This window comes from Zonotrichia leucophrys, chromosome 23 (assembly GCF_028769735.1).
Source record: "Zonotrichia leucophrys gambelii isolate GWCS_2022_RI chromosome 23, RI_Zleu_2.0, whole genome shotgun sequence".
NCBI classification, from domain to species: Eukaryota; Metazoa; Chordata; class Aves; order Passeriformes; family Passerellidae; genus Zonotrichia; species Zonotrichia leucophrys.
In genome coordinates this window covers 140,377-167,053 of record NC_088192.1, presented here as the reverse complement: position 1 = coordinate 167,053, position 26,677 = coordinate 140,377, and the positions used below count along the sequence as shown (strand labels likewise).

The 26,677-nt window shown below is 54.1% G+C and overlaps 3 protein-coding genes across 7 annotated transcripts in view; all 3 read left to right on the top strand.

Moving 5' to 3' along the window:
- Positions 1-431: 431 nt before the first annotated feature.
- FAM76A (family with sequence similarity 76 member A) lies at positions 432-14,588 on the top strand. Of its 2 annotated transcripts, XM_064731566.1 has the most exons (10): positions 438-534; positions 1,561-1,625; positions 2,425-2,479; positions 3,032-3,184; positions 4,059-4,216; positions 4,616-4,702; positions 5,509-5,640; positions 10,699-10,834; positions 11,291-11,392; positions 12,721-12,945. In XM_064731566.1, exons 1-10 carry the CDS (start codon positions 454-456, stop codon positions 12,805-12,807), a joined length of 1,056 nt encoding a protein of 351 aa, XP_064587636.1. In that variant the 5' UTR covers positions 438-453; the 3' UTR covers positions 12,808-12,945. The 2 variants fall into 2 exon arrangements, with proteins under 2 accessions (XP_064587635.1, XP_064587636.1); XM_064731565.1 differs by lacking the exon at positions 5,509-5,640 and having other exon boundaries at positions 432-534; positions 12,721-14,588.
- Positions 14,589-17,539: 2,951 nt separating this feature from the next.
- Positions 17,540-23,148, top strand: SESN2 (sestrin 2). Of its 2 annotated transcripts, XM_064731464.1 has the most exons (10): positions 17,540-17,671; positions 18,269-18,334; positions 19,073-19,267; positions 19,604-19,786; positions 20,044-20,253; positions 20,588-20,738; positions 20,903-21,018; positions 21,357-21,547; positions 21,994-22,138; positions 22,221-23,148. In XM_064731464.1, exons 1-10 carry the CDS (start codon positions 17,594-17,596, stop codon positions 22,305-22,307), a joined length of 1,422 nt encoding a protein of 473 aa, XP_064587534.1. In that variant the 5' UTR covers positions 17,540-17,593; the 3' UTR covers positions 22,308-23,148. The 2 variants fall into 2 exon arrangements, with proteins under 2 accessions (XP_064587534.1, XP_064587535.1); XM_064731465.1 differs by lacking the exons at positions 17,540-17,671; positions 18,269-18,334 and adding an exon at positions 18,647-18,940.
- A 1,782-nt stretch (positions 23,149-24,930) lies between these two features.
- The window catches only part of PHACTR4 (phosphatase and actin regulator 4), a 49,456-nt gene continuing 47,709 nt past the window's right edge, over positions 24,931-26,677 (top strand). Inside the window, exon 1 of one of the 3 annotated variants that reach the window (XM_064731456.1) lies at positions 24,931-24,991. The gene's annotated coding sequence lies outside the window, so the exon portion shown is untranslated. Of the gene's footprint in view, positions 24,992-25,216; positions 25,367-26,677 lie in introns of those variants that run through there. The other 2 variants (XM_064731461.1, XM_064731457.1) reach the window with 2 other exon arrangements.

Sequence of the window (26,677 nt, the reverse complement as noted above, 5' to 3'; positions counted from 1 at the left end):
GGCCTGTTCCCCGGTCCTGTGCACCCCAGGCTCTCTGTCCATCCCAAGCGCTCTTTCTCCATGTCCAGCCCTGTCCACCCTAGGCTCTCTGTCCATGTCCATGTCCAGTCCCGTCTAAGTCCAACCCGGCCATGTCCGGCCCCGCCTCCCCGGCCCCGCCTCAGCCCCGCCCCTTACCCCAATCCCCGCCCCCTTCTCCACTCGCGATCTCGCGCGACCTCCCCCGCGCGTCGCGTCACGCGGGACCGAGAGGCTGCGTCACGGCGCTCCCCGTGACGTTAACGCTTCCCCAGCGCGCCCCGCCCTGCGGCTGTGAGTGACGGCACGCTCACCAATGAGAAGCGGTCAAGGCGTGAATGATGCGGCGCGCGGCCAATGGGCGGCAGTCGGAGGCGGTGCCGCGCGGGCCGGGCGGGAGGGCGGGCGGGCCGCGCCTGTCAGCGGGGCGGCGGGATGGCGGCGCTGTACGCCTGCACCAAGTGCCACCAGCGCTTCCCCTTCGAGGCGCTCAGCCAGGGCCAGCAGCTCTGCAAGGTCCAGGAGAGGGGCTGGGGGCGCGCTGCGAGGGGGCTTATCGGGGCTAATGTGGGAGGAGGCTGATGTGAGAGGAGTCCGAGGGGGGCTCTGAGGGAAGTGGGGGGCGATCTGTGAGGGGATTTCAGGGGGGTGGTCTGTGAGAGGCTTTGAGGGGTTCTGGAGCTTGTTTGTGAGGGAGAGCAGCAAGGGAATGTTTTTAAGGGGTCTGCAGGCTCTTAGAGGAACTGAGGATAACTGAGGGGCTGTTTGTGGGGAGATCCTGGGAGTATTTATGAAGAGTGGGGCCATGAGGTGTGTGTTTGGGGTCTGTGGGGTAGCAGTGGGAGAGTGTGTGTGAGGGCCGAGGAGCTTTGGGGAGGTTTTGAGGGGCTGGAGCATGGGGCTAAAGCCCTGGGGCTGCTAGGGGCTTGTGTTGAAGGGCTCTTTAGGGGAGCTGGTTGTTAGGGGGGCCTGGGGGCACCGAAGGCAGTTTGGAGGTGCTGAAGGCAGAGTGGAAGTCATGGGGCTATTGTGAGGAACAGAGGGAAGGTGGGAGCTGTTCCTGAGCAAAGGCCTGAGGGGATCTGGGGACATCTCTAGGAGGTTTGATGGTGTCCTGAAAGGAGTAAGGTGGGTTTTGGAGACAGCCTGACATGGTGGGGAAGAACAAGATCAGGTGAAATAGGGAACACGGAGCAGGAACTGGAGTAGCCTGGGACCACTGAGGCTGGGACAAGGCAGGTGAACGTGGGGGAATCTGGGGAAGCTGGGATGAGAGGAGAGCACAGCCAGATGTACAGAGAACTGGCGAATACCTGAGGCAGAGCTGTGTGTTCCTGCCCCATGACCCTGCTCTGTGGGTGTGAGGCACACCTGGCTCCCCTGTGACACACGGCATTCCCAGCACCCTTCCTCTTCTCTCAGCATGACTGTACAGGGAGGGAATGCTTGCAAGTGTGTGGATGTGGTGGGAGTGGAGGGCAGCAGGAGATCTGGGGCTTGGGGAGCAGCACTGCAGCTCATGAAACTCCTCTGTTGTTGCAGGAGTGCCGGATTGCTCATCCCATTGTTAAATGCACTTACTGCAGGACTGAATTCCAGCAGGAAAGGTAAATGCTTGCTGAGCTGGGGAGATCCAGGTTTCAGGTAGAATGATCACACCTCGGGAACTGTAATGCTCCACACCTTCAGTCACTGAGCCTTAACCTGTAGATTGTTGCTGTGGAGAACTTGGGAGACCTTTGGCCACCTCCAAAGATCTGCTGGGCGAGTTGCAGTGTCTGTAGTGCACTTGGATCACACCTTTTGCTTGGGTTTTTTTTTTCAGTCAGAGCTCAGATGCATTTTTCCATGAGTTTTCCTCTTGCCTGATGTCTGGTATCCAACATTTATTTCCTGCTGTGTGTCCTCAAGCTGGGCTCATGTTTTTTTGTGTTTTGACAAGTTGTGAAGCTGTCAGAGGGAGGATTGGTAAATCCCAGGGCTGTGTGTGGCCGTTGTGTGAGGTGTTCCTTCCTGTGTTTGTTGGACAAATATACCTCTGCCCTCTCCTGCCATGACCTCCAGAGTAGAGCCTGCCCTGATGCTGAATCACTCATGCTGCCAATTAGTCAGTGATCAAATCCTGTGTTTGTATGGACAAAAACCGGGTGTCATCTGGAGATGCCTTAATTAAAAGACACCTCCTTTGTAATTTTTGGCCATTTATCCTCAGCCAGATGGGGATGGGAAAAGCATTTTGGTATCTGAGTCACTAGAGAGGTTGAATCCGGCCTCATCACCAGAGGCAGAGCTGAGGGGAGGCTGGGAGCCTAAGCAGGGATCCTGGGGTCTGAGCCAGGCACCCTAAACACAGAGGTTTCATTTCTGTTGGAATGTGTTGATAGAATGATCTGTCCTTCTTCACAGCAAAACCAACACGATATGCAAGAAGTGTGCTCAGAACGTGAAGCTCTATGGCACAGTAAGTGAGGGGCTCAGCCTCCCCAGCCTCTCTTCCTTTCATCTCTCTTGTCTTTGTCCTGCTGAAATCTCAGAGCAGTTTATGGACTGGCTCAGCTGCAAGAGCATGACTGATCAATAATATGGGTCAGTCAAATGGCTTTTACTTTTTTCTGTTCTTGTGGCACAGAAAAGAGCTTTGCATCGTTTGAGGCCAGGAAATTATCTGTTTGACACCCAGTAGAAACAAGACTGTGCTTACACAGACTGAGATTGCTGCAGGAAGCAGTGTTAAATCTTTATTTCCTGCTTGTCTGAAATCTGAAATAGAGATTTTGATTGGTTCTATTTTGTTGTTTTTTGTAAAGGTTTCACAGCACTTGATAAATGGTCTGAGTGCCATGGCTAAATACACTTAGCTGGAGGCCAGGGATCCAAATGAAGTTTGGTCTCCTGGATCAGCATTATACTCTGTAGAATAAGGAAATAAAAGTTTGAAATTATGGGGAGAATGGGAATGAGCAGTGTACTATTGTAGTTAGAAGGCTGTAGCAGTTGTTCTTATTTTTTAAAGCCAAAACCTTGCCAGTACTGCAACATCATAGCAGCTTTTATTGGAAACAAGTGCCAGCGTTGCACCAACTCAGAGAAGAAGTATGGCCCTCCTCACTCGTGTGAGCAGTGCAAGCAGCAGTGCGCCTTCGACCGGAAGGATGACAGGAAGAAGGTCAGTATTTGTGTTAAAGAAGACTAAAAAGGTAAAAGGGCTGATCACATTGATCCTCTCTCCATCTTCTTTACATCTTCTGCAGCATTTCTGACAGGACATGGGCAAAGGCTTCCCACTGCCAGATGGATTACTGGGAGGAAGTTCCTCCCTGTGAGGGCGGGCAGGCCCTCACAGTGCCCAGAGCAGCTGTGGCTGCCCCTGGATCCCTGGCAGTGCCCAAGGCCAGGCTGGACAGGGCTGGGAGCAGCCTGGGACAGTGGGAGGTGTCCCTGCCGTGGCAGGGAGGACTGGGTGGGGTTTAAGGTTGCTTTCAACCCAAACCTTGGTTATAAAGTGTTTTCTAGAGTTGAGCTTTGCTCTGGTTTAGAGCTGTTTAATCTTTGAACCCCTGTGTGCCTCTGCCAGATCTTCTAAGAAAGATCTCTTGAATTTGGCCCAAGAGCTGGCAGAGGAGCAGAGACGTCTGAATAAAGTGTGAGGCTGTGAGGAGAGGGATGGAGAATGATATTTGTTCCATAGCCTGAGGAGCTACAAGTGTCATACCTCCACCAGGAAACCCCTTCATGGTTTCTGTACACCCTTTGCTCAAACACCCTGGGTGCTGTGTAGGAGGTGTGTCTTTTTTAGGCAAACTGTAAACATCTGTTGATCTATTGTTTGGAGTGCTGCAGCCATAATCCGTGCCCTGCTGAGCCTCCTGGAGCAGACACCCTTGCTGTTTTGGTCTCCAGTGACTGCCTGTCCCTTCAGAGGATTCTTTTTGAGTCCCTGCTTGTTCATATGTAACCCTAAGCTTGAAAGTGCTTGTCTTTTCTGTATTTGCTTTGTGGGCAGAAAAAAGACCAAAGCTTCTTTCTGTCTCCCGTTCCAGGTGGATGGAAAGCTGCTGTGCTGGTTGTGCACACTGTCCTATAAACGAGTCCTGCAGAAGACCAAAGAGCAGTGCAAACACCTGAGCAGTTCTTCCCGAGGCAGCCTGCAGGAGAAGGAGCAGTTCAGTAGGCTCAGCAGTGGCAGCCACTATAACAGGTAACCTTAGGAGGGGTTTGGGCATGGTCTGAGCTCAGGACAGTCTGGCTAAGTCACGCTTTGCTTGTTTGCAAACCTCACTGTGCTGGTGCAGCCTTGTGCTTCTTAGTGATCCAACTTACTGAACTTGTACACTGTGAAAGCAAAGTTGCATTTGTAAAATTTAATGATTAAAATGCAGATTTTAAGCAGGAGTTCTTCACCTACATACTGCTCTGACTCATTGTTTTCTGTTTATTTTTAGTCTCCAGCTACTCTTCAAGGAATGATTTTTTTATCGTTTTAGCAATGGGAAATACTGTTTTAATAGGATCAAAGTGGGTGGGAATGTTTATCTGCCTCTCTGTCTTAGACTGAAAGTCATTCAGGTTCTGACATATAATTGCCTCCTTTTTCTAGCCAGAAAACCTTATCCACGTCTTCCATTCAGAACGAAATCCCAAAGAAGAAGGCCAAGTTTGATGCCATATCTGCCAATGGTGACAGGTGAGCCTGTTACATGGGGAAGTTGTGGGCGGGTGGTTTGTTTGCTGAGTTTATGTAAGGCAGAGTTGTGTGTGAATAACAGGAAGCCCTTATGCTAGAGCAGAGGCCTTGGGCTTTAAGACCTCGAGGGGTTGTCCTAGAACCTGGCAAGGCAGTGCTACCTGGAACCTAGACATAGATTTGAAGAGGAAGAGAATACTGAGCACCTGTACCTGCTTGGATGGAGCAGGACCGAGGTGGTGTTGGCTGAGCTCCCCAACAGTCAGGAGAACTGCAGCCAAACTAACTTTATCATCTCTCCTGCAGCCACAGGGAGAGAGGGGCTGGTGAGGTCTGCAGGTTTTGTGCTTTGAGGTCTGTCAGACTGATCTGCAGGGAGAGCCTCAGAGGACAGGAGAAGATCCAGACCCACTTCCTATGTCCCCTCCTGCTTTTGGGGGAGAGACAAGCAATCAAACAGCTTTGCTTGAAAGGTTGTGGAGTCCCCATCCTGGCAGTGTTCCAGGCCAGGTTGGATGGGTCATGGAGCAGCTTGGTCTAGTGGAAGGTGTCCCTTCCCATGGCAAGGGGATGGAACAAGATGCTCTTTAGGATTCGTTCCAGCCCAAACCATTCCATGGTTCTCTGATTCTAGCAAAGCATCCACCCCATTCTGTTGTCACACTTGATGCTGGATCATGTTGATGCCGGCCACCTGTGCAGCAGAATGGGAGTCACTAGCAGAAACAGGAGATTGAGATGGATTTGTATTTTTATGGTCTTGTGCATGCATATTTTCATTCCTGCCTTTCCTCTCTGATTCTCAGCGTTCCTTCCTCTCCCGAGATGCTTTGCCCCCTTATCCAGAGGGCCCCGTCCACGTTGGCGCAGTGGGCTGCTTCCCAACAGACTCTCGGGGCCCACCATTGTCCTGTTGCTCAAGGCATTGACATCCTGAAGTGAGATCACCTATTGTTTTCTCCCCTCCCTCCCTGGGAACTGCCTCCTACACGGGAACTGTCCCTCTCAACAGATCTCTTTCTGAACAGCAGGGATTTGGGAGCATGGACCGGAGCACAGTTGGTGCCAAAGGGTTTGTTAAAGACACTGGTAATTAATTAATCACTACCTGCCTTCAGTGTCTCTGAGATCACAGATCTCTCCTATAGGTACTGTTGACACCTTGTCACTGTAAAATGCTCCCGTGAGAAATGCCGTTCCTGGAAGTGTTCATGGCCAGATTGGATGGGGCTTAGGGCAGCCTCATCTAGTGGAAGGTGACACTGCCCCGTGGCAGGGGGCAGAATGAGATGAGCTTTAAGGTCCCTTTGACCCAAACCATTCTGGGATTCTATGATTCTGTGAAATAGAACTTTAATAATTTTATAGGGCAGTGGCACCCACAGAGAGGTGTGAAATACCTTTTATCATCTGAACAGCATTTTCAGTTAAAAGCTGGAAAAATTTAAGGACTAATTGTGACTTAGGAGCCGTGGCTGAGTGTGGAGGGGTTAGAATTCCATTGCCTTCAGTGCTGGTGGAGCCTGAGGAGAGAATGGAAACAGGACCCTGGTAGAACTGGTGCAGCCCGTCAGAGAGCCGCTGCTCTGGGCTGTAGGACAGCATCAGCTGTTTCTATCTCCTCAATAGATCCTGGGCTGAGATCTCACAACTCATTGTAACAGCCCTGCTGGCTTGAAAATACCCGAAAAGCAAAATGACCTGTGCTCTGGGTTGGTCAGCCGTGTGTTTGGAAAGCAGGAGCATATATTGAAGGAATCGAGGGCCTTCCTTTTGCTCTCATGTCAGATATTGTCAGTCTGGCTCCTGCCAAGGCTGTAGGCCTTGCCACAGGCTTTTTTTGATGAGTTCCAGTAACAAACCAAGTGTAAATTTAGCAACTGAAGAGCTTCAGCGACATGCAGGAGAAAATGCAAGCTGCAGCTGCCTTAAATAGACAAATGGCTGCACGTCCTGAGAGGAGTAATAATGGGGGTTTCTTAATGTGGGTTTGGAGTGGCTGAGGGTTCGTTTATGAGAGTGAGCCCCCAAATCCCTCCCCTTTATACAACTACCAGATTGTCCCTCCCAGAGTCACACTGGTGTGTGGGGCACAGCCTGAGCAGGGAGTTAAGGTCTGCTGCAGCACAAGGGTGTTTGCAGCAGCAGAGTCTGGAGTAAACTCCAGCACCTCCTCCCTGCTGAGATCAGCCCCAACATCCTGTACCCCAGCTCCAGCCAAACCTCTGGAGTAGCCCTCAACTGGGCAAAAGTTGGGCATGTTTGAGCTCAGTTGACTTTGGCAACACCTTCAGTCAGGGTCCAGTTTCTTTGAAATTACTGCTTCTTTTTGGATATGGTAGAAATTCCTTTACTGTGTCGTACTGAATTCCCTCTGTTTACATATTTCAGCATGATTGTTGCTCACAATAGCTATGATATGTGGACAGGGTGATTTCCAGCAGTCATTTAAAGGGTATTGAATGGTTTGTTCTGGGTGAGTTCTGGGAGGAGCAAACAGCTCTGTTGCTGCTGCACTGGGAGTAGTTTTCTCTCCCAGTGACTCGCAGCACATCTTGCAGAGACTTGGTCTCACTAATCATTCTGTGCTGCCGGTGCCCAGCACACCAGCTTCACCTCCAGCCCCTGCAGCTCTGCTGGTCCTAACTGGGGCAGTCTTGGTGTCCCCATCATCTGTGCTAATGCTGGCAAAGTGCTTTTATGCTGCAGACTCTGCAGATGAGCACACTGCAGTCCCTTCTCCTGTCACTGCAGACAAGCTGCTAAATCGTGCTTGTAACACCAGGCAGTGACAGCACTGCTGGCAGGGGGAGGACAGCAGTGCCTCAGGATGCTCAGCAGTGAAGTTCATTTGTAAAAGATTCTTATTTGCATAGGAAAGTCCTGGCATAGTTTAAAGCTCTGTGACTTGGGCTGTACTGCACTGAGCGGAGGATGTTTTTTCATAGAATCCCAGAATGGTTTGGGTTGGAAGGGACCTTAAAGCTCATCTCATTCTGCCCCTTGCCATGGGCAGGGACATCTTCCACCATCCCAGGTTGCTCCAAGGCCCCTCCAACCTGACCTTAGACCCTTGCAGGGATCCAGGGGCAGCCACAGCTGCTCTGGGTAAACTTTGCCCGGGCTTCACCACCCTCACCCTTCCCAAGGAATCTGTCCCTCCCTTCTGGCAGCAGAAAGCCATTCCCCCTTGTTCTGGCACTTCAGGCCCTTGTCCCCAGTTCCTCTCCAGCTCTCCTGGATCCCCTTTAGGCTTTGGAGTGGGCTCTAAGATTTCCCCAAATCCTTCTCTTCTCCAGGCTGAGCACTTTCAGCTCTCCCAGCTCTTGGAACATCTCCATGGCCTCCTCTGGGCTTGTTCCAGCAGTTCCACATCCTTTTGATGTTGGGGGCTCAGAGCTGGAGGCAGCTATGCAGGTGCTTTTTGTCTAAGGTGAAATGTGGATGCTGGTTTACTGCCTGGTCTCTGCCTCTTCATGCCAGCCTGACTTGAATAGCAAAATCTTTAATCTTGGCATTTGCCTTGCCTAATTTCTGCCATTTAACAGGTGTGGAGTTTAAAGCAATCGATTTGGTTTCTGTTCCAATCAATAGAGAGAGGCAGGTGCCTTGGGAACAGCTCCATTTTTGTCTTCTGTCTCTGCTGAAAACAACAGGAGCTCATAATTTCCCTTTAATTAGTGGTGTGCCTTTTAGGCTGTTCAGACATGGAGAGCTCATGTCCCCCTGACCTATCCCAAGGGGCTGGATCTTGAGTTTATTTGTAGAGGAAATGGCTTTTTTTTTGGTTGGTTGTTTTAATTCTTGATCTGTTTGTTAAAGGAAAAGACTAACTTGTGTATGGCAGTTTTCCTTCAAATTTTGGAGTCTCAGGCTGCTTCTGTAACATGGGGTTTAAGACCGAGGAACCTTTCATTACTATCTTGCCAGTCTTTAAAAAAATACCAAGGAAGAGGAAAAAAAGTCTGCTTCTTTATTTAGCACCTTAACACATTTGAAGGGGCATTTTTCAGCAGCTGGACAGGAAAATACCAGTCTGGTATTTTATACCTGTCCAGGAGGAGGTCTCAAGCTGGCTCAAGTTCCCCTCTGGTGGATGCAGAAGCCTCAGGGATGGTGCTCTGTGCAGGCTGGTGGCCCTCCTGTCCCTTCCTTCTCCCCAGTGGGTGGCAGGGCTGGCTCTGGCCTTCCTGGCTTTGCTGGCCAGCAGCAGTTGCTGGGCAGGGAATTTTTCATGCTGGAGCTGATCAGGGAATTGTGGGCATCCCCTGGCACTCTTTATCACCCCAGGGCATGGCAGGAGGGAAGCGTGCCTGGGCAAAGGAATGGTGTGTCTAGGGATTGTTTTCAGCCAGAGGGAATTCGTGAGGAAGCCTCTTTTCTCTGTGCTGTTGGTTACTGTTGTTGTTATTTTTTAAAATTTATTTCTCTCCTCCCCAGCATATTTGCAGTGAGTGGGAAATTAAAGCTGCTGTTAATAATGTGCTTGCACATAGAAAGGTGCTGGAGCACACAGCATCATCTTGCACAGCCTCCACTTGGGAAAACTATTGGGAAAGCTTTAAAATGGGAGTTGTTCTGTGCTAGTGTGTGGGTATGAACCTCTCTATCTAGCCCAGAGCTGGATCCAGTGTGCCCAGAGAGCTGCCACATCTTAGTGTGGACTCTGCTGTCAGCATGTTTTAGCCGTGCAGGGCTCCTCTGCTCCGGGCTGTCTCCTGCAGACCCTCAGTTCTGAGTTTTCCTCTGCCAGGTTTTCTCTCCCAGTGCCTCAGGGCCATCCTCTGGCTCCCAGATCTGGGAAGCTGCCTCTGCTTTGTTTCCCTCTGCAGATCCCCAGCACAGTGGGGAGCGAGCCTTTTCCCCTGCCACATCCTTACTAACGAGTCCTGTCACAGCAGACTGTAGTGCTTTTAATTAGAAAATGGATCATTTCCAGGTGCTGGCGGAGACCCTGTGTGAAGTGAGCAGCAAGTACTCTCTGCCTTAGGGTACAGGTTGGGGACTGGAAGCTCAGAGGTAGAAACATCCTGGAGAGAGGCAGAATTTTGGGTTGAGACCATGCTTGTCCCACTCTGCTGCAGCTCCCAGCTTTAAAGCTGAGTGTTGACCTACTCTGGAGGCTTTTAAAAAAAAGTCAGGCTTTGGGTGACCCTGATGATTTATTTCTATTTATCTGATAACAGCCAGACTTGAAGTAATCTTCTAGGTGGAGCTTTGTTGTCTTATTACTGTTCAATTTTTATATAGCAGTTTCAGATGCAAGTGGCTGGGAGTGTGCTGCCCACTTAGCACGAGGAGGTAAAAATCAGCTTTAGGGATGGAACGGAAGGCAGGGAAAAATCAGGTGGGCTCCCTGGGTCTTGTGGCTGCAGCTTGTTGTATCTTATGGTCTGCATATTCCCATAGCACAGGACTGCATGTGCCTGCCTGGGTCACTGGTGTCTCCTAGGGAGGTTTGTGATTTACCAGTGCAGCAGTGACTCATGCACAGATAGCTCTGCTGATGGTTGCTCAGATTTAGAGTACCTGGTGGTGTACAGGTGATGTGCTCAGCTAGTTCTCTGTCTTCCTGGAGAGTTTTTCCTACTCTGGAATAATGAAGCTTCTCCCTCTATTGCTTTATCATGGCAGAATCATATTACAAGGTCCAGTATGTTTTTTACCCCTTTTCCTTGCTCAGAAAAATTTAGCTGTTTCCTTTTGCTCTGTTTGTTGAACTTGGAGGTTGCTTCTCTTTCATGTCCCCTCCTTGTCAGAATATTTGTTTACATTCAGTGGGGAGTTCTGCAGTGCATCCAAGGACTGATTGTGAGCAAAGAGAAGCATAAATTTTAATTATCTCTCTGATTGCTGTCTTCAGCTCTCTGGTTTCAGAAAGGATCATGAATGATCATGAAATGATTCCCACTCTCCTTTGAGAGCATCCGTGGGAGTTTCCCTGCCTGGTGAAGAGGGGAGTTTTGTTGAGGGCCTCTCCCTGTTCTTTGCTGCAGTTTTTCTCCGGACCTCGCCCTGGACTCCCCTGGCACCGACCACTTTGTCATCATTGCCCAGCTGAAGGAGGAAGTGGCTACTTTAAAAAAGATGCTTCACCAGAAGGATCAGATGATTTTGGAGAAGGAGAAGAAGGTACAGTCCTTGGCTTGCTTCCCCCCCAGCAGGCTGACATGTTCTCACAGATCACACTCTGACACAGCCTGGCTTTTTGTCTTGGAGTTAACATGTCTGGCTGTTTCCAGGCTGCCTCCTTTCCAAAGCCAAAGAGGCCCTCTGGACCCACCCAGGGGATCTCATTTCATAAAGGGTCATTTCCTGACCACTTTCTTGGCGACCTCTGTGTGTGGGCAAGACTGGGAATAAACATGCTGCTGCTTGGAGAAATGCAGTGCTGGCCCTTGCAGTTGCTCTGTGCTCTCAGTGACACAGTTCTGGTCTCATTGCAGTCCCTCAGCACTGCCAGCATGTCTGTGACCTCAGCCAGTCTCACACACCTTTTGTAGAGACACTTTACACGGCAGGGGGATCTGTGGGGAGGGCAGTTGTTGCCTCTTCCAGCTCACTTGCTCCTTCCTGGTTTCTACACAGATCACGGAGCTGAAAGCTGACCTGCAGTACCAGGAATCACAGATGAGGGCAAAGATGAACCAAATGGAGAAGACACACAAGGAGGTCATGGAGCAGTTACAGGTGACAGCATTGTCAGTTTAACTGCTGAGCTGTGTTGTATCCAGGAGTGACTGAGGACATTCCTGAGCTGTGTCCAGGAGGGACTGAGGACACTCCTGATCAGGACACCCTGTGAGCTACTGCACACAGAGCTCTGCTAATGTTTCTCAACCGTGTCCTACAGCCTCTGTGCTGCCAGGCAAGCCCCTCCTCAGCTCTGCATTGCATCCCAACCACCATTTTACACCTACCTTGCTGCTCTCTACTCAGGCTCACACTTATTGTGTTTAAAGTGCTATGTTGTGTCCCTTACGGACTAGACAGGAACCATCGGACTCATTTTACTTATTGCCAAAATCAGGTTTGAACCTGTTTCTCCAGTCTGCAGAACCTTTGTCAGCTCCCTGAGCCTCTAAATCACCTCCCTGTGATTTGTGTGAGCAGTAACCAGAGAGAACAAAGGAACAATTGGCAGTTCTTTTCACCCTGTATCTCTAGTCCAAATAAAAAAGTCCCTGAGCTGATGGAAGCAGGGAGAGCAAGATTCTTGTCATGGCTGTGGAAACACAGCAGACTATCAGTATGAATAGCTTGAGCCACCGAAGGGATCAGGTCAAAGGGGAAGAAATCAGACACAGAAATGAACTTTGCGCCGTTTAATTACTTTGGGTATACAAAGATCTAAAGCCCCAGCAATGAGAGCTGGGAGGGGATGAGACAAAAGGCTTCTGTTGCCCCTGAGGAAACAGCCCCTCCTCCATCCACACCCACTCTGGGGAAGTATCCCAGTGGAAGGCAGGCTGGAGGCCTCCAGCTGCTGTCAGAGTGCTGGTGCCTGCCAGAATCCCTTCACAGGGCACGTGGAATGCTGGGATGTGGTGTGGAGAGGGCTGGGTGTGCTGTTTCTGAAGGTAAAGGAGCATCAGATCCAGGAGCAGGTGTGCCCCAGCCACTTCCCTCTCTTGGGGCTTTCCATGTCTGTGCTCAGCTCAGGCTGGGACTGCCCTGAACTCTCTGGTGTCCAGATGCTTTATTTCTGCTGCTATTGGTTGAGTCTCTGGAAATCTTTTTCAATGGCTGCAAAATCAAAGTTCAGTTCCTCTCAGTGTATTGTAGGTACTTTGAACTGTTCATATGATTAATTTTTGAACGGTCTTGTGGGTTCTATCATTTTGTAGTTGTCTTTTCCTGTGGGGCTGGGATGGGAGAGCCCTCTCTAGGAGGTTAGAGGTGAGCTCAACGTCTGTGCCCCCTTTCCAGCTGTGTGCAGGATGTCAGCAGCTTCTGCACAGGGATCCCAAGAGCTAATGATGATCCATGCCACTAAATACCCATTTCCCCATTTCTAGGCCAAGAACAGAGAACTCCTGAAGCAAGCAGCTGCCCTGTCAAAAGGCAAAAAGCCTGAGAAGTCAGGAGCAATAACCTCCCCTTAAAGCCAAGCCCCCAGCCTGGGAGCTTTCCCCTGCACTAGCCGAGGAGTGTGGGAGGCCTGCAGGATGGCTGGAAGCCCAAACCTCTGTCTTGTGGACTCCATGGGATTCCTGGTGCGTGTTACCTTCTGACAGCATGCTTGAGTGTGGCCAGTTTCAGTCCATGGGGAGAGGTCCCAGCTTTCCTAAATCCCCCCTGAAGTACTGTTTTCTGGAAGAAATCTTTTCCTAACCAGTTGCTACCACTGCCAGCCCTTTCCATGAGCAAACAGGAACCTGCTGCATTAGTGGCTCCTTGCTGGTTCCCAGCCTGCTGCTGTGAGGGAACTGCCATGGCCAGTTGTTCTGCAGATAAAATGGGAGCTGCGTGTGGTGGGAGCTGCATTTTTTTTCCCTTGAACTGTTCCTTCTTCAAAAGAGAGCTGAGAACTCACCAGCCCAACAGGTATTCCTGGAAGGTTGTGCCACTGCTGACAACAGTTGATCCAGCTTTTTGAAGATGCTTCCAAAATGGGGGCCATGTATTTATCTTGGAAGATTTTTGTGTTTTGTTTTGGTTTTCTTCTTATTTTCTCTGTCAACTTGGCAAACCAAACTGCCTGGTTTTGTGTTTCCTTGTTTTTCTGATCAGAGCTTTTGGGTTGGGAGCCAAAGTGGAATTATACAGCCCCCAACCCACCCAGAATTCCCCCACCCCCCCCAGTGCCCTGGTTATGTGGTGACCTCTGGGATTTTGATGATTTCTGCAGCTTGGTGCGATCAAGTGTCTCTTACTCCATTTCTTTACACAGAGAGTTCAAGGCTCGGATATTCCCTCTCCTCCTCCTTTCCCTGCCCCTTCCAGATGCAGGGGCCAGGTTGGCTCCAGGAAAGCACTTACTCAGGCAGCAACCCAAGCCAGGGAGTGTTTTTTGGGGCACTCCAGGGATTTTTCTCACTGCTGATTCCAAACCAGCAGGATCAAAGGGCTATGAGAGTTCCCTGTACCAGGGATGTGCTGCCCCAAAACAGCACGGCTGCCACTGACCCTTACAGCCAGACCAGCTGGGCTGGGTCCCCCCAGGCACCTCTTTTGGGGTGATGGTGGTGGATAAACAGCACTTGGAGGGGGAGCACCACACAACTCCGGGCTGGCAGGAGCTCCTCGACATCCCGAGCGCCAGTCAGGGAGTGGAGAAAGATCTCAGGGCTTGGAGACCCCCGGCAGGGGCTGGAGGTAGGTAAGAGAACTCACGCTTTTGCTGCAGGGCGGCTGCTCCGTCAGGGCTTTGATGAAGCTTTTAACTAGAGCTTGTGATTACTTTTTTCATCCTTTTGTTTCTTATTTGTTACTAAAGTTGATTTTACTCAAAGGCACTTTTTCGGGATGATGTTGGCTTCTGGCATGGAAGGAGCACATTTCATCGGACACTGCCATGGATTTGTTTTTGGTTTTTATAAGAGACTTTTAATGTGAAAACAAGCAAAACCAGAAATTGTTACACTTTGCCTGAGTGTGGCAAAACTCACCCAGTTTTATACTTTTAGAAAATGAAGTGCATTGGTGGGAGTTTTTTTAACTGTGGGCTTTGCTTTTTATCTTCCCTCAACATAAAGAAATAAAAAGAGGGAGAAAGGCCCTGTAAATACTGTTCAGTAGGGTTTTTAATCGTGATAAATTGCTCCTGCCGTTGCATAGCTGATTTGTAGCACCAACATCGTTTCTTTGTATGTTTGTAATGATGAGATTTTCAAGGGATGCTTTGATTTGTACAAATGACACCTGTAAAAGTGGTTTAAAAAAATCCTCATCTGTGACTGATACTTTGTTTGCTTTGAAAAGGGAAAAAACCAAAACAACCAAAATACCTTGCCCTGCCTGGAGCTGATTTATCTCCTGCTCTAAGGTTGGGAGTTTGGGGAATGAGACAATATTTTCCCATTGTTTGCTTTGCTCCTACTTTTTTTTCTATCTTTAAATCCTCCCATCAAGCCTGTTGCTAGGATCCTGGTTACTTGGTTACATCCAGCTTCCCTGGGCCCATCAGGCTGTATCTGACGAGATGTATTCCTGATCTTGGCGAGGGGATACAACTGGCACAGACAGAGGGACCTGCTTCTTTGGCATGGAGGCTTTCCCTTTTCCCATGAGATTTCCATGAAGAAAATTTGGCTGCCTCTCATCTTTTTCCAAGGAAATCTCCAGAGGTCTGGGAATCTAAAGGGGTTTTAGCTTTGACTGTTTTCCTTATTCATATCCAGTCTCCTGGCGCACATGGAGCATGCTGATCTTTGAGCAGAGCATGTAAGGAAAGGAGACACTGAAACAATCTTCCACATCTACCTGCCCCAGGTGTTCCCTCAGTGTCCCTGTATGGTCTCTGCTGCTTCCCTTCCTTCTCAGAATCTGGGCTGCCCAAAGCCACCAGCTGCTGAAAAAAGCAGGAGTTGTCCCCAGCCAACTCCTTCCAAGGTAACACACCTTGAGCAATCGGCCTTCCCTTGCTGTTCAGCTTTCCTGGAGCACCAGACTTTTCCAGTCAGCAGGATGGTAACCAGAGCACTGTCAGCCCCAAAATAACTACCCACCCTTGTTTGTTTTTATGTCCCTGGAGAGATTTAAAAGCCATGCAGATGTGGCACTTGGGGACATGGGTTAGTGGTGGCCTTGGCCATCCTGGGGTAATAGTTAAACTCTGTGGTCTTAGAGAGCTTTCTGAACAGAACAATTCCATGATTCTGTGGGGTGCTGAAGCTGTTTTGCACTGGCCAGCATGGCCTGCTCCTCGCTCCCAGCCTGGGAGGCTGCTGTGGCAGGAGGGAGATGCTGCTGACAGCCCGAGCCAGCAGGAGCCACCTGGGAAAAGTGCTGCAGGTAACCTCGTGCTTGCCAGGTGGGCTGACCAGGGGTGAGGGACAGATGGGGGATCCCGTGCTGCCCCAAACCTCGAGTTCTATGCTCGCCCAGCGGTGCTTGGCCCCTCCTAGCCCTGCTCAACATGCAGGACTTGTCTGTGGGACAAATGTCCTCCTGGCACAGCCCTTCGTATCTTCTGATGGGATATTTTTATATTAAATATTTGGCAGCATCTCCAGCCCATCTCTCCAGCTGGATCATCGCCTGATGCACACCCACAGCCCTGTCCCTCTAATATCCAGAGCTTTTTGGGGAGCAGAAAGGGGAGAAGAGAGGCAGCCTCCCCCTCTCTGCGACCCCTATTTTGCTTGCTCCGTGTTGCCCAGAGCAAACACAGAGCTTGTGGCCTCAGGTGGAACTGCAGAGTCATCATGGAATGGTTTGGGTTTGAGGCCTTGAAGCTCATCTTGTTCCACCCCCGCCATGGGCAGGGACAGCTCCCACTGTCCCAGGTTGCTCCAAGCCCTGTCCGCAGCTCCTTTGCGCAGCCCCAGGGCTGGCTGGTGACCAGCAGCACCTCTGCTTGTGCCCCTGTCCTGCAGGAGCAGGTGACAGAGCTGGGCTGGGGTGGCAGAGGCTAAACCAGCACCTCTGACCCTGGTCAGTGAGGGGCCACGTTCCCTCGGATCACATGAAATGAAGCCCCCAAATTGTGCCTCTGAAATGACACAAATGGAAAGACAGAAGTGGAAACCTTGAGGTGGCCAGAGGCACCCAGACTCCACAGCCTCAGCACAGAGCCGTGTTTGCAAAACACCCTAAAAATAGCCCCAGGAAGGGACAAGGACAAGGAGCAATGCCCAGGGACGTTTCTAAGTGGCCGTGCCCTCCTGCATGCAGAGGCTGGGCCTGTGGGCTGTGCTGAGGGTGGCTGTTCCAGCCGTGGGCTGTGCGGCTGGCGCTGCAGTGCCAGGGAGCTCTGACGTTCCCCTGCTGGCAGGAGCTCAGCCCGGAGCCAGAGGAGGTTGTTGCCAGGAGAATCCTGAGTTGTTTGTGCAGCGACTCCTGTGTGCTGGGCTGTCAGGCAGCACCAGTGCTGTGTCTGGGACAGCCCATGGTTGTGAGGGTGTGAAGGGATTTTATCCCTTCTTTTCATGTTTTCTTTTTTCTTCTGGCCCTTTGGAGAAACACCAAACCCAGTAAAAGAGTCAGAGAGTCCCAGACCTTTTTGATTGGAAAAGATCTTAAAGCTCATCTTTTTCTGCCCCCCTCTGATGGGTAAGGACACCTTCCACTGTCCCAGGTTGCTCCAAGTCCTGTCCAGCCTGTCCAAGGATCCAGGGACAGCCACAGCTTCTCTGGGCACCTGTGCAGGGCCTGCCCACCCTCACAGGGAAGGATTCCTTCCCAATATCCCATCTATCCCTCCCTTCTGGCAGCAGGAAGCCATTCCCCCTTGTCCTGGCACTTCAGGCCCTTCTCCCAAGTCCCTCTCCAGCTCTCCTGGAGCCCTTTTAAGCTCTGGAATGGGCTCTAAGTTTTCCCCAGAGCCTTCTCCAGGCTGAACACCTTCAGCTCTCCCCGTGTTTGTCCAGTGCAGAGGGTCTCCAGCCCTGTTTGGAGCATTCTGGCCTCCTCTGGGCTCGCTCGGGCGGTTCCATATCCCTGTGCTGCCCGTGCCCGGAGCTGGGGTGTTTGCCTCAGGCCGGTTTCTCTCTGGCCCCGGCTGCGGGGTCGGGGAAGGGTCCCTGGACAGACCTGATGGCTGCGCGCTGGCCACGCCCCGCATTGTCATTGGTCTGATTGTTGCTGAGTGGTCCCGCCCCCAAGCTCCCATTGGCGGAGGCGGGCGGAGGGGCGTATCCGCGCCCCGTGCTATGTAAGCGTGGCGGGCGCGGGGTCTCGGGGTCGCTGCGGGGACCGGGGCTGTCCCCAGCGCCCAGCCCCAGCGTGATGCTGGTCGCCGGCTCGCCGTGCAGCCCCGCGGGGCCGGAGGAACACCGGGGCTGCGGGGCCCGGCGGGACGGCCAGGTAAGGGCTCCCGGGCTGTACCGCCCCGTCCCCGGGCGCGCACGGTGCAGCCCGCACTGGCGTCCCTCGGAGAGGCGTGGGGTCGTGCCCCGCTGCCCGCCCCGCCCGGCTGCAGGGAGGGGAGGGGCCGGGGCAGGAGCAGCCCTTTGGCCGCACACGGGAGCTCCAGCCCCGAGGAGTGTGGGGCAGAAAGGACCCGAACCCCGTGCTTGGAGCAGGGGTAGTCCTGCCAGTGTGCGGGGAAATCGTGATGTTGAGTGGCGTTTAGTGCCCAGGGAGGGTCGGTGGCACCGCGGAGCGGGCCGTCGGCACAGTGCTGCTCCCGATGCCCGGTGCCGTGCTGTGCCCGTTCCTCGCTGCTGTCCCGTGGCGGTGGTGCCCCGCGCTCGGAGCGGTGTCACAGCTGGCTGTCCCGTTGTGTCACACAGCGCAGCAACATCGCAGTCCGGTTTCATCAGGCGCGGCCAGCCTGACGCACAGGGTGTGGGGACACGGCCCCGCGGCCCGTGCCGGTGTCCGCCTGAGTCACCCCTTCCGGTGACGCCGACGGGGATGTTCCCGGGCTCCGCTGACTCCCGGCTCTGCCTTCCTTCCTAGGAAAGAGGAGTTGAGGCTGCCGGGGAGCTGGCGAGGGGCCCCAGCGCCTTCATTCCCCTGGAAGAGGTAAAGCGATGAGAATTGGCTTGGGTGGGGGTCTCCTTCACCTTTCCCTGCTGCGGGAAGGATTCCCAACCCTCCGATTCCTGGCGCCTGGTGGGGATGGGATGGAGAGGGGTCAGCCACCCCAGGAGGATCCTTGTGGTATTGGGGAGGGTCGTTCTGGAGATTAGGGGAACAGCTGTATTTCACCCTGGTGTTTGCTTGCCCTGTCTGTGCCTCAGTTTCCCCACTCAGTCAGACACATCTGTGTTTCCCTGGTGATGCAAAGACCCACACCCTTGCCCTGCCCGACCCCAGCATTCTGCCCTGACATCCCCAGGGCACCTGAGCCCTATCTCAGCACCCACATTCACTGCTCCAGATGTTCCTCCTCAGGCAGAGATAGCGCCGTGGTTTCGTCACTGCGCTGGGGGCTGACCCCCATCTCCTCCTCCCTCGCACTGCAGAGCCCAAACAAACAACCCAACCTACAGGCCGAGCAGGACGGGCTGTGTGGGTTCTGCCATGGAGACCCCTGAGCCCCCTGTGCCCCCCGGGGCTGGCAGGGGGGACGGGGGCAGCGGGGGCCCCCGGCGGTGTCCGTTCCGGAGGCAGGGCGCTTCCACTGGGGTGAGGATCCAGCCTCGGTGCTCTTGGGCTCCTGCGTGTTGGGGGGCGTCTCCATTTAGGTTGGGGGAGGTTGGGAAGAGTGGGAGCCCACAGCTCGCAGCCCTTCACTTCTCTCCTCCACTCCTCGTGCAGATCCCGCAGGAAGGCGGGGAGAGCAGCCTGCACCAGCTCCTCGAGGCCTTCGTCTCCGCAGGCAGGGTGGACCACGTCGCCATGGTCATGGGGCTGCACCCCCAGTACCTCAGCAGCTTCTGGAAGACCCAGTGCCTCCTGCTGCGCATGGACGGGCCCCTGCCCTACCACAAGCGCCACTACATCGCCATCATGGTGAGCAGCGGGGCCCTGCGGGTGCTGTGGGGACACAGGGGCTGCGGGGGGTCCCAGCACTGCTGCTCTGGAGGCATTTGGGACCCCAGAGATGGGCCTCTTTCTGATCTGACATCCCAAACCCCTTTGGGGCTGGTGCCCACCCAGGGTACCCCAACACTCTCCCTCCAGGCCCTCTGGAGCACTGGCACTGATAGTGAGGGGGGAAATCCCCCTGTCTGGAAGTCACATCCCCAGGGAAAACCCTCCAGGAGTGACGTGCCTTGGCTTCTTCGGGGGCTTGTGGCAGGGTGGGACCCCAGGCGGGGCTGGGCTGACCGCTGGCTCTCCCCGCAGGCTGCAGCCCGGCACCGCTGCTCCTACCTGGTGGGGCTGCACATGAGGGAGTTCCTGCAGGTGGGGGGCAGCCCTGCATGGCTGCAGGGGCTCCACTGTGCCCCCCAAAAACTCCGGAACCTCAACGAGATCAACAAGCTGCTGGCGCACCGGCCCTGGCTCGTCACCAAGGAGCACATCGAGGTGAGAGCTGGTGCTGCCAGCACAGATCCCCCCAGAACACACAGACTGATTCCGGGGGTCACCTCCTGTGTGCACGGCCCCCAGGGTTTAACCCTTTCAGGGCTGAGGGAGGCAGTGGGGTGGGAAGGGGTGACTTGCCCCTGACAGGTCTATGGGTGAGGCACTTCCCAAACACTGCTGTATCCCTGCCCCTGGCGTGCCCCAGCGCTGGGCTGTGGTGGGCTGGGGGTCACTCCAAGCCCTGCTGTGTGTCACAGGCTCTGCTGAGGCCGGGGCAGGACAGCTGGTCGCTGGCAGAGCTGGTGCAGGCGCTGGTGCTGCTCACCCACTACCACTCGCTGGCATCCTTTGTCTTCGGCTGCGGCATCAGACCCGAGGGGGAGCAGGACGTGGGGAGCAGCTGCTGGGCCCCCTCACCCCACAGCAACAGCAGCCCCGCCTCTGGGGAGAGCGTGGGGGGCTCTGGGGTAAGAGGGGCTTTGCCTTGCAGGGTGTGAATGTACCCTGGGATGCTTTATGGGGCTGCCCCTGGGAATCACAAATTGGCTTGGATTGGAGGGACCTTAAAGCCTGTCTTGTTCCACCCCTTGCCACGGGCAGGGACACCTTCCACGGTCCCAGCCTGCTCCAAGCCCTGTCCAACCTGGCCCTTAACTCTTTTAGGGATGGGAGCTGCTGGAATCTGGGCAGGACCAACCCAGAGGGAGATGCCCCGGGGTTCCCCCAAGTGCCAGCAGATCTGGGGCTGGGAGCCCCTCTGGTCAGTCGGGGCAGGGCTGACCCTGCCCTGTGCTTCCCCAGGGCACAGATGCCATGCAGGAGGTGGAGGTGCTGATGGAAAGGATGAAGCTGCTGCAGGAAAACCAGCTGGAGGAGCACGGAGTCACACAGGAGGAGATGGCAACACGCTTCGAGCTGGAGAAGACAGAGAGTTTGCTGGTCCCTTCCTCAGGTGAGGAGGTGCAGGGGGCAACGCTGGGGGCAGGAGGTCCCTGTGGGCCAGGTGGGCCCGAGGGGGGGAAAAGAACCAGAACCTGCCTGAGGGAGAGCGGGATCAGCTCCCCAGTGCAGCGCTGACTCCATCTGGGCTCATGGCTCTGCACTGGTGCCTTGTAGATGTTTTGGATCCCTCGCTGCAGTCCAACATCCGCTGCTTCCTGGAGGACCCTGAGTTCGGATACAAGGACTTCACACGCAGGGGGGAGCAGGCCCCCCCCACTTTCCGTGCACAGGTGGGTGCTCAGCAGTGCCTCAGCTCTGGGGGTGCCTCCTGTTTATGTCAGGGCTGTTCCCAGGATTGAGGACAGTTCAGGTCGCCTGTCCTGGCTGTGCTCCCTCCAATTGGCACAGCCTGGAACAAAGAGGAATAAAGTCCTTGACTCAGGATAAACCAAATTTAGCAAAAAATCCAGACCATCAGTGTGTTACCAACACCCTTCTCATTCCAAATCCAAAACACAGCGCTGGAACAGTGACTGAGAAGAAATTAACTCCACCCTTCCTGAAACCAGGACAGAGGGATCCCCCTTTTCCCCACCAAACCCCTACCCTAGCGTCCTTTCTCCACCAGGATTACACCTGGGAGGACCACGGCTACTCGCTGATCAACCGCCTGTACCCAGACGTGGGGCAGCTCCTGGATGAGAAGTTCCAGGTGGTTTACAACCTGACCTACAACACCATTGCCATGCACTGCGGCGTGGACACCTCCGTGCTGCGCCGCGCCATCTGGAACTACGTGCACTGCGTCTTTGGCATCCGGTGCGTGCCCGGAGGGGCTGGGCCTTCTGCTCCTCCTTGGGAAGGGCCAGGAGCAGCTCCTGGGTTAACCTGGCTGGGCTTTCTGTCCTGCCTTGGGAAGGGCCAGGAGCAGCTCCAGTGAGTTGTCTGGGTTAGAGCACTGCTGCTTCCCTAAGGCAAAGTGGTGCTGGTGGCGGGCTTGGCTGAGGTTCAGAACAACCCTGGGAAAGGAGAATTTAATACAAAATTACAGTAAGGATGGTCAGGCTCTGGCAGATTTTGCCCACAGAGGTGGTGGAATTCTGGAAGTGTCCAAGGACAGGGCTTGGAGCACCCTGGGACAGTGGAAGGTGTCCCTGCCATGGCAGGGGTGGGACTGGAAGGGCTGTAAGGTCCCTTCCCACCCAAAGCACTCTGGACTCTATGAGTGCACAAGTGTCTGCAATAACACATCCTCCTCTCTCCAGCTATGATGACTACGACTACGGGGAGGTGAACCAGCTCCTGGAGCGCAACTTAAAGGTCTACATCAAGACAGTGGCCTGCTACCCAGAGAGGACGACCAAGCAGATCTACGCACAGTTCTGGAGGCACTTCAAGCACTCGGAGAAGGTGCTGGCCCGTCCCTCCCCCTGCAGGGTGCTCAGGTGCTGGCCCTGTGCCTGGCCCTGTGCCTGACCCTGCTCTCCTGTAGGTGCACATCAACCTGCTCCTGCTGGAGGCACGCATGCAGGCCGCTCTGCTCTACGCCCTCAGGGCTGTCACCCGCTACATGACCTGACCTGAGCTGCTCTGCTCCTGCTCCTGTCCTGGCTGTGCAGGAACAGCCAGGGGGCAGCTGGAGCCCTGGAATTCCACCGCGCTATTGTCTCCCTGCTTCACGGGCCTAGAGCTGTGGAAGTGGGAGCTTCCCTGCGCTTTCTCCCCGGAGAGGGGAGCCCCAGGAAGCTGCTGGTGCTGGAAGACCCCAGAGTGCTGCCCTGGGCCTGATAGAGCTGCGAGGGCTCTGCTGCACCGTGCCTTTTTGGGGCTGGCCTGAGCGGAGCCAGACTGGCATGTCTGTGGCTGCAGTGCTGGTGTCACACGCTGTGACATGTCCTGGCACCAAGGCTGCCACTGAAAAGGACTGTCCCCCTGCCCGAGATGGCCAGAGGATGTCATGGCCTTCACCCCTGCCTTTTGGGTCCTGCTGTGCTGGGAGACACAGCTGCTGGTGGGGGTGCTGCCCCGGCACCCCCTCCCCACCTTTCTGCTTCATCCCCTGCAGTTTGGGACGTGAAGTGCCTTTAACCTCAGTGCCAGGGCAGGAGCAGGGAAAGGGTAAGAATACCTGAGTGTGTTTTATGCCTTTTTGCAGTTTTCCAACCACTGGCACATCTCCACTGCCTCCAAAGGGGCTGAGGTGGGGAGCTGTGCTGGGGCATGAGGCTCCCTCAGCCCCTCTCCTGCTGTGAGGGTGGCGGGGTGGCATGGGCTGCCCATGGCTTCACCCAGATCTGCCAGAGCATCCCCAGCAGCACACAGAGGTGCCTCTGGGGAGCAGGATCCAGGGCCAGCAGCATCGCCACCCTTGGTTTGGCTGTTGAATGATAGCTCCAGTTAAGTTATTTCTTTTTTTTTTTTTTTTTGATGTATTAACTTCTGACTAGGCATGGAAATGCCTCTGTAACTCTGCTATTGATCTTGTCTGAAAAAATAAAATAATTATTTTTTAATTCTTTTTCCTGTTTCACTTTCCCCGTGGTCAGCCCAGGGGCTGTTCCTGTATGGCAGGTGTGGAGTGCAGGCTCTTGCTGCTCTGGGGGTACCCAGGAGCATCCCCGGGCTGTCCAAGGGAGGGTGTGGGGGTCTGAGTCCTCCCCATGCGCCTGAGAGGGATGGGTTTGGCTTCAGTAAACTCTCCTTGTGGTGGCTGCTGCCAGTCTTTCCTGGCTGTGGCACCTTCCTGGGAAGGCAGGATGGAGGCACGGCACTCACCCCGTGTGTGTGTCCACGGGATGCTCTGACCCTCTGCAGTGGGGCTGGGGGGCAGCAGGACACCCCAAGCCCACGATGGGGAGCCCAGCTCTTATCAGGGTGTGGGCAGGAGCCCCTGGGAGCTGCTGATAAGATCCTGGGGAGGGGCCAGCGCTGCAGGGAAGGTGTGTGAGCCTTGAGGCTTCCCTGAGTGCCTGAGGAGCCAGGTCTGGCTCTGGGGCTGCTCGGGACCCCGCAGGGAGGGGAGCACGGGGAGGGCAGGGGGGCCTGAGTTTGCTGGGGATGCCAGGGCAGAGTCTCTGTTTTGGGGGAAAAGAGGTTTGAGGGCAGCTTTTTGGGGGAAACTGAGGCAGGGGGACAGGGCTCCCTGAGCTGTGCTGGTTGTGCCAGAGTTCCTGGTGGGGATAAGAGCAGAGCCCCCACAAAGGGCTGTTCTTTCAGGGTGTCACCCTATAGCTCCAGAGAGCACTGGGGGGACCTGGGGGGCTTGGGGAGCTGAGCCAGCCCTCGGGTCTCCTTTAGCCCCTGCCCTGGCTCATTGCATCACTTCAACCCCCTTTGTTTTTTCAGTTTGTCACAATTATAAACCAATAAATTCTTCATTCAGTGCATTACTAAAGCCTGCAATTTGTGTACACATCTATAATTTATCCACAGCTTTCACTGTTCTCTTGCAGGGCAGGTGTGTTAATAATCTCCCTACCTGTAGCTGATAGTTATGATCCCAATAAATGCCTTTTTTTTTTTTCTCACTGCAATTGCCCTCAATTTAAAAACATAACGTGTTAGTGGTGTTTAACACACATCAAAGCATCAGGAAATAATAGTGGTGGCAATAATAATAATAATAATAATAATAATAATAATTTGTGCTGAAGGAACATTTTACAACTGATGGAGCCCGAAGTGCTTTGCAAAGGCAGCATCCCTGGGGCTGAGCTGCCCTCGCTGTGCAGGGTTCACGTGGGGCTGGAGATGAGAAACACCTGAGTGTGGGCGGCTCATTCCCCACAGGTGCAGGCAGACACCTGGATCCGCTGCATGGGCTGAAATGAACAATCACAGAGCCCAGGTGGGACCGGCCCGGGGCCGGGCCTCGGGACCCGGTGCCGAAGCCCCACAGTCCGCTCACGCCCTGACCCCAAAATCTCATCCTCCCACCCCAAACCCCCATCGCCAGTCACTCCATGGCCTCAGAGCCGCCGTCCAACCTCTCCCAGCACCTCATCATCCCCCGACCCCAAATCCCGCGCGTCCCCGGTCCGGGGGGCGTGTTCTCCGGTTCGGAGGCGTATCCCCATAGTTCCGGGGGGCGTGTCCTCGCCGTCCGAGGGGCGTATCCTCCGTTCCGGGAGGCGTATCTTCCTGCCCAGGGGGGCGTGTCCTCCCGTCCCGGGGCCCCGTCCTCGCCGCCCGCACTACATTTCCCGGCATGCCCTGCGCGCGGCTTCCGGCGGCGCGTCCCGGCAGCAGCGGCGGCGGCGGCAGGTGAGGGCGGGCGGGGGCCCGGGAGCGCTGGCACGGCCGGGGAAACGCGGGGGAGCCCGGGCCCGGAGCGCCCCGGGCCGGAGAACCGCGGCTCGGCTCTGCCCCGCCCCCTGCTCCCTGCCCGGGGGCAGCGCTGCGGGGCGGGGGCGGTCCCGGTCCCGGAGGGGAAGCGGGGGCGCCCCGGGGATGCCGCGGGAGGGCCGGGGCTGTGCGGGCACCGCGCCGGGGGCGTCCGGGCAGCCGCTCGCTGGCTCCGAGCGCGAGGAGCGGAGTTCGCCGCTGTCCTCCGAAGGGCGGTTCGGGAACCCGGAGCGGCTGGGGCTGGCGCTCCGGTAAAACCCGGGTTGCGTCCCCGCCGCCCTCCCGTGCCTTGCCGTGAGTGTTTCCAGCTTCCCCAAAGTTCCCTCTGAGGCAGCCCCGTTGGTATTTCTTTGTTTGATCTCTCCTGCCTTAATGTTGACTGAAATTTGAAACGTCCCCGTTGTGCTTTCTGGCTTAATTGTTCTTTCCCTCTGTTTGCACGCAGATGAATTATTTACCTCTGTGCCTTGCATTGGCTTGTGTTTGTCCAGGTGGAGGTAGGCGAGGGCTTGGTGCCCTTCTCTGGCACTGAAATGCTGCAAAAAAAAGTAAATGAAGCGAGACGGTGGTCAGCTGAGGCTGAAATAAACTGAACATTGAAGTTGCGTGATGCTCGTGTTTTTCAAAAGCAAGTCCGGTGCAGGATCAGGGAGGGGGATTGATGAAGCTTCCCCAGGCCACTCTTGGTGGGTAAAGGATGTTCAGCTGAGTTAGTTTGATGTGCTGCAGAAGATGCAAGGGAGTGTAACCGGATTCCTCTCCCTGCTGTGATTTCCTCAGGAGTGCCTGGTGCTCTTCAAGCAGACCTTTTAAATGAATCCAAACTGCTTTCAAGAGTAGACAATACCTAAAATTGGCAACTTACATGGTTTAAATTCCCTTTTGTGAAGGAAAGGGCAAAATAGAGCCAAAATGAGGCCGATTGTGAGGGACTGTCACAGTTACACCAGCTGAAGCTGAGTATCTGGACAGTGATGGTAACAAAACCCCTTTCTCATTCAGAGTAGGTTTATTAAACCTGTTTTTGCCAGCAGTGCTGGGAATGACTGCGCTGGTCTGTCCCAAGTCAAGGTGGTTTCAAACGTGCCAGTGTGTCCCTTCCCAGGTGATACTCTATTATCTGATAATATATCAGAGTGTTTTTGCAAGGAGCATTTTCTTTGTGGATTATCAGGGACTGAGCTGTGTCTGAGGCACAGAGTGTCCTCAGCCCCTGGGAGATGGAGTGGGAGTCCTGTTGGGAGCGTGGGGCAGTGCCACAAACGAGGGGATGTGATTGCATCCTCGTTGTCATGCTGCTGCATCAGTGATTGTACAGCCTTCTACTTCATTCAGCCACTGGCTGATTTCATTTCCAGTTCAATTTGATAACAGTTTTGAGAGCCAAATCATTTGTATTTAAACAAATGGCTTCTATTTTGATCAAATTTCATTGTGTTTGGCATGTGTTGCAGCATTCTATGTATTAAAAACTGCTGAGGCTGTGGTTCCTGCAGGTTTATTAGCTGGTGATGAATATTTAGTTACAGGCTGTACAAAACCTGTGTCTGGGTATGTAGGGGGGGGGGCTTAAAACAGAACTGGGTTTTTCTGGTTGGTCTCAAT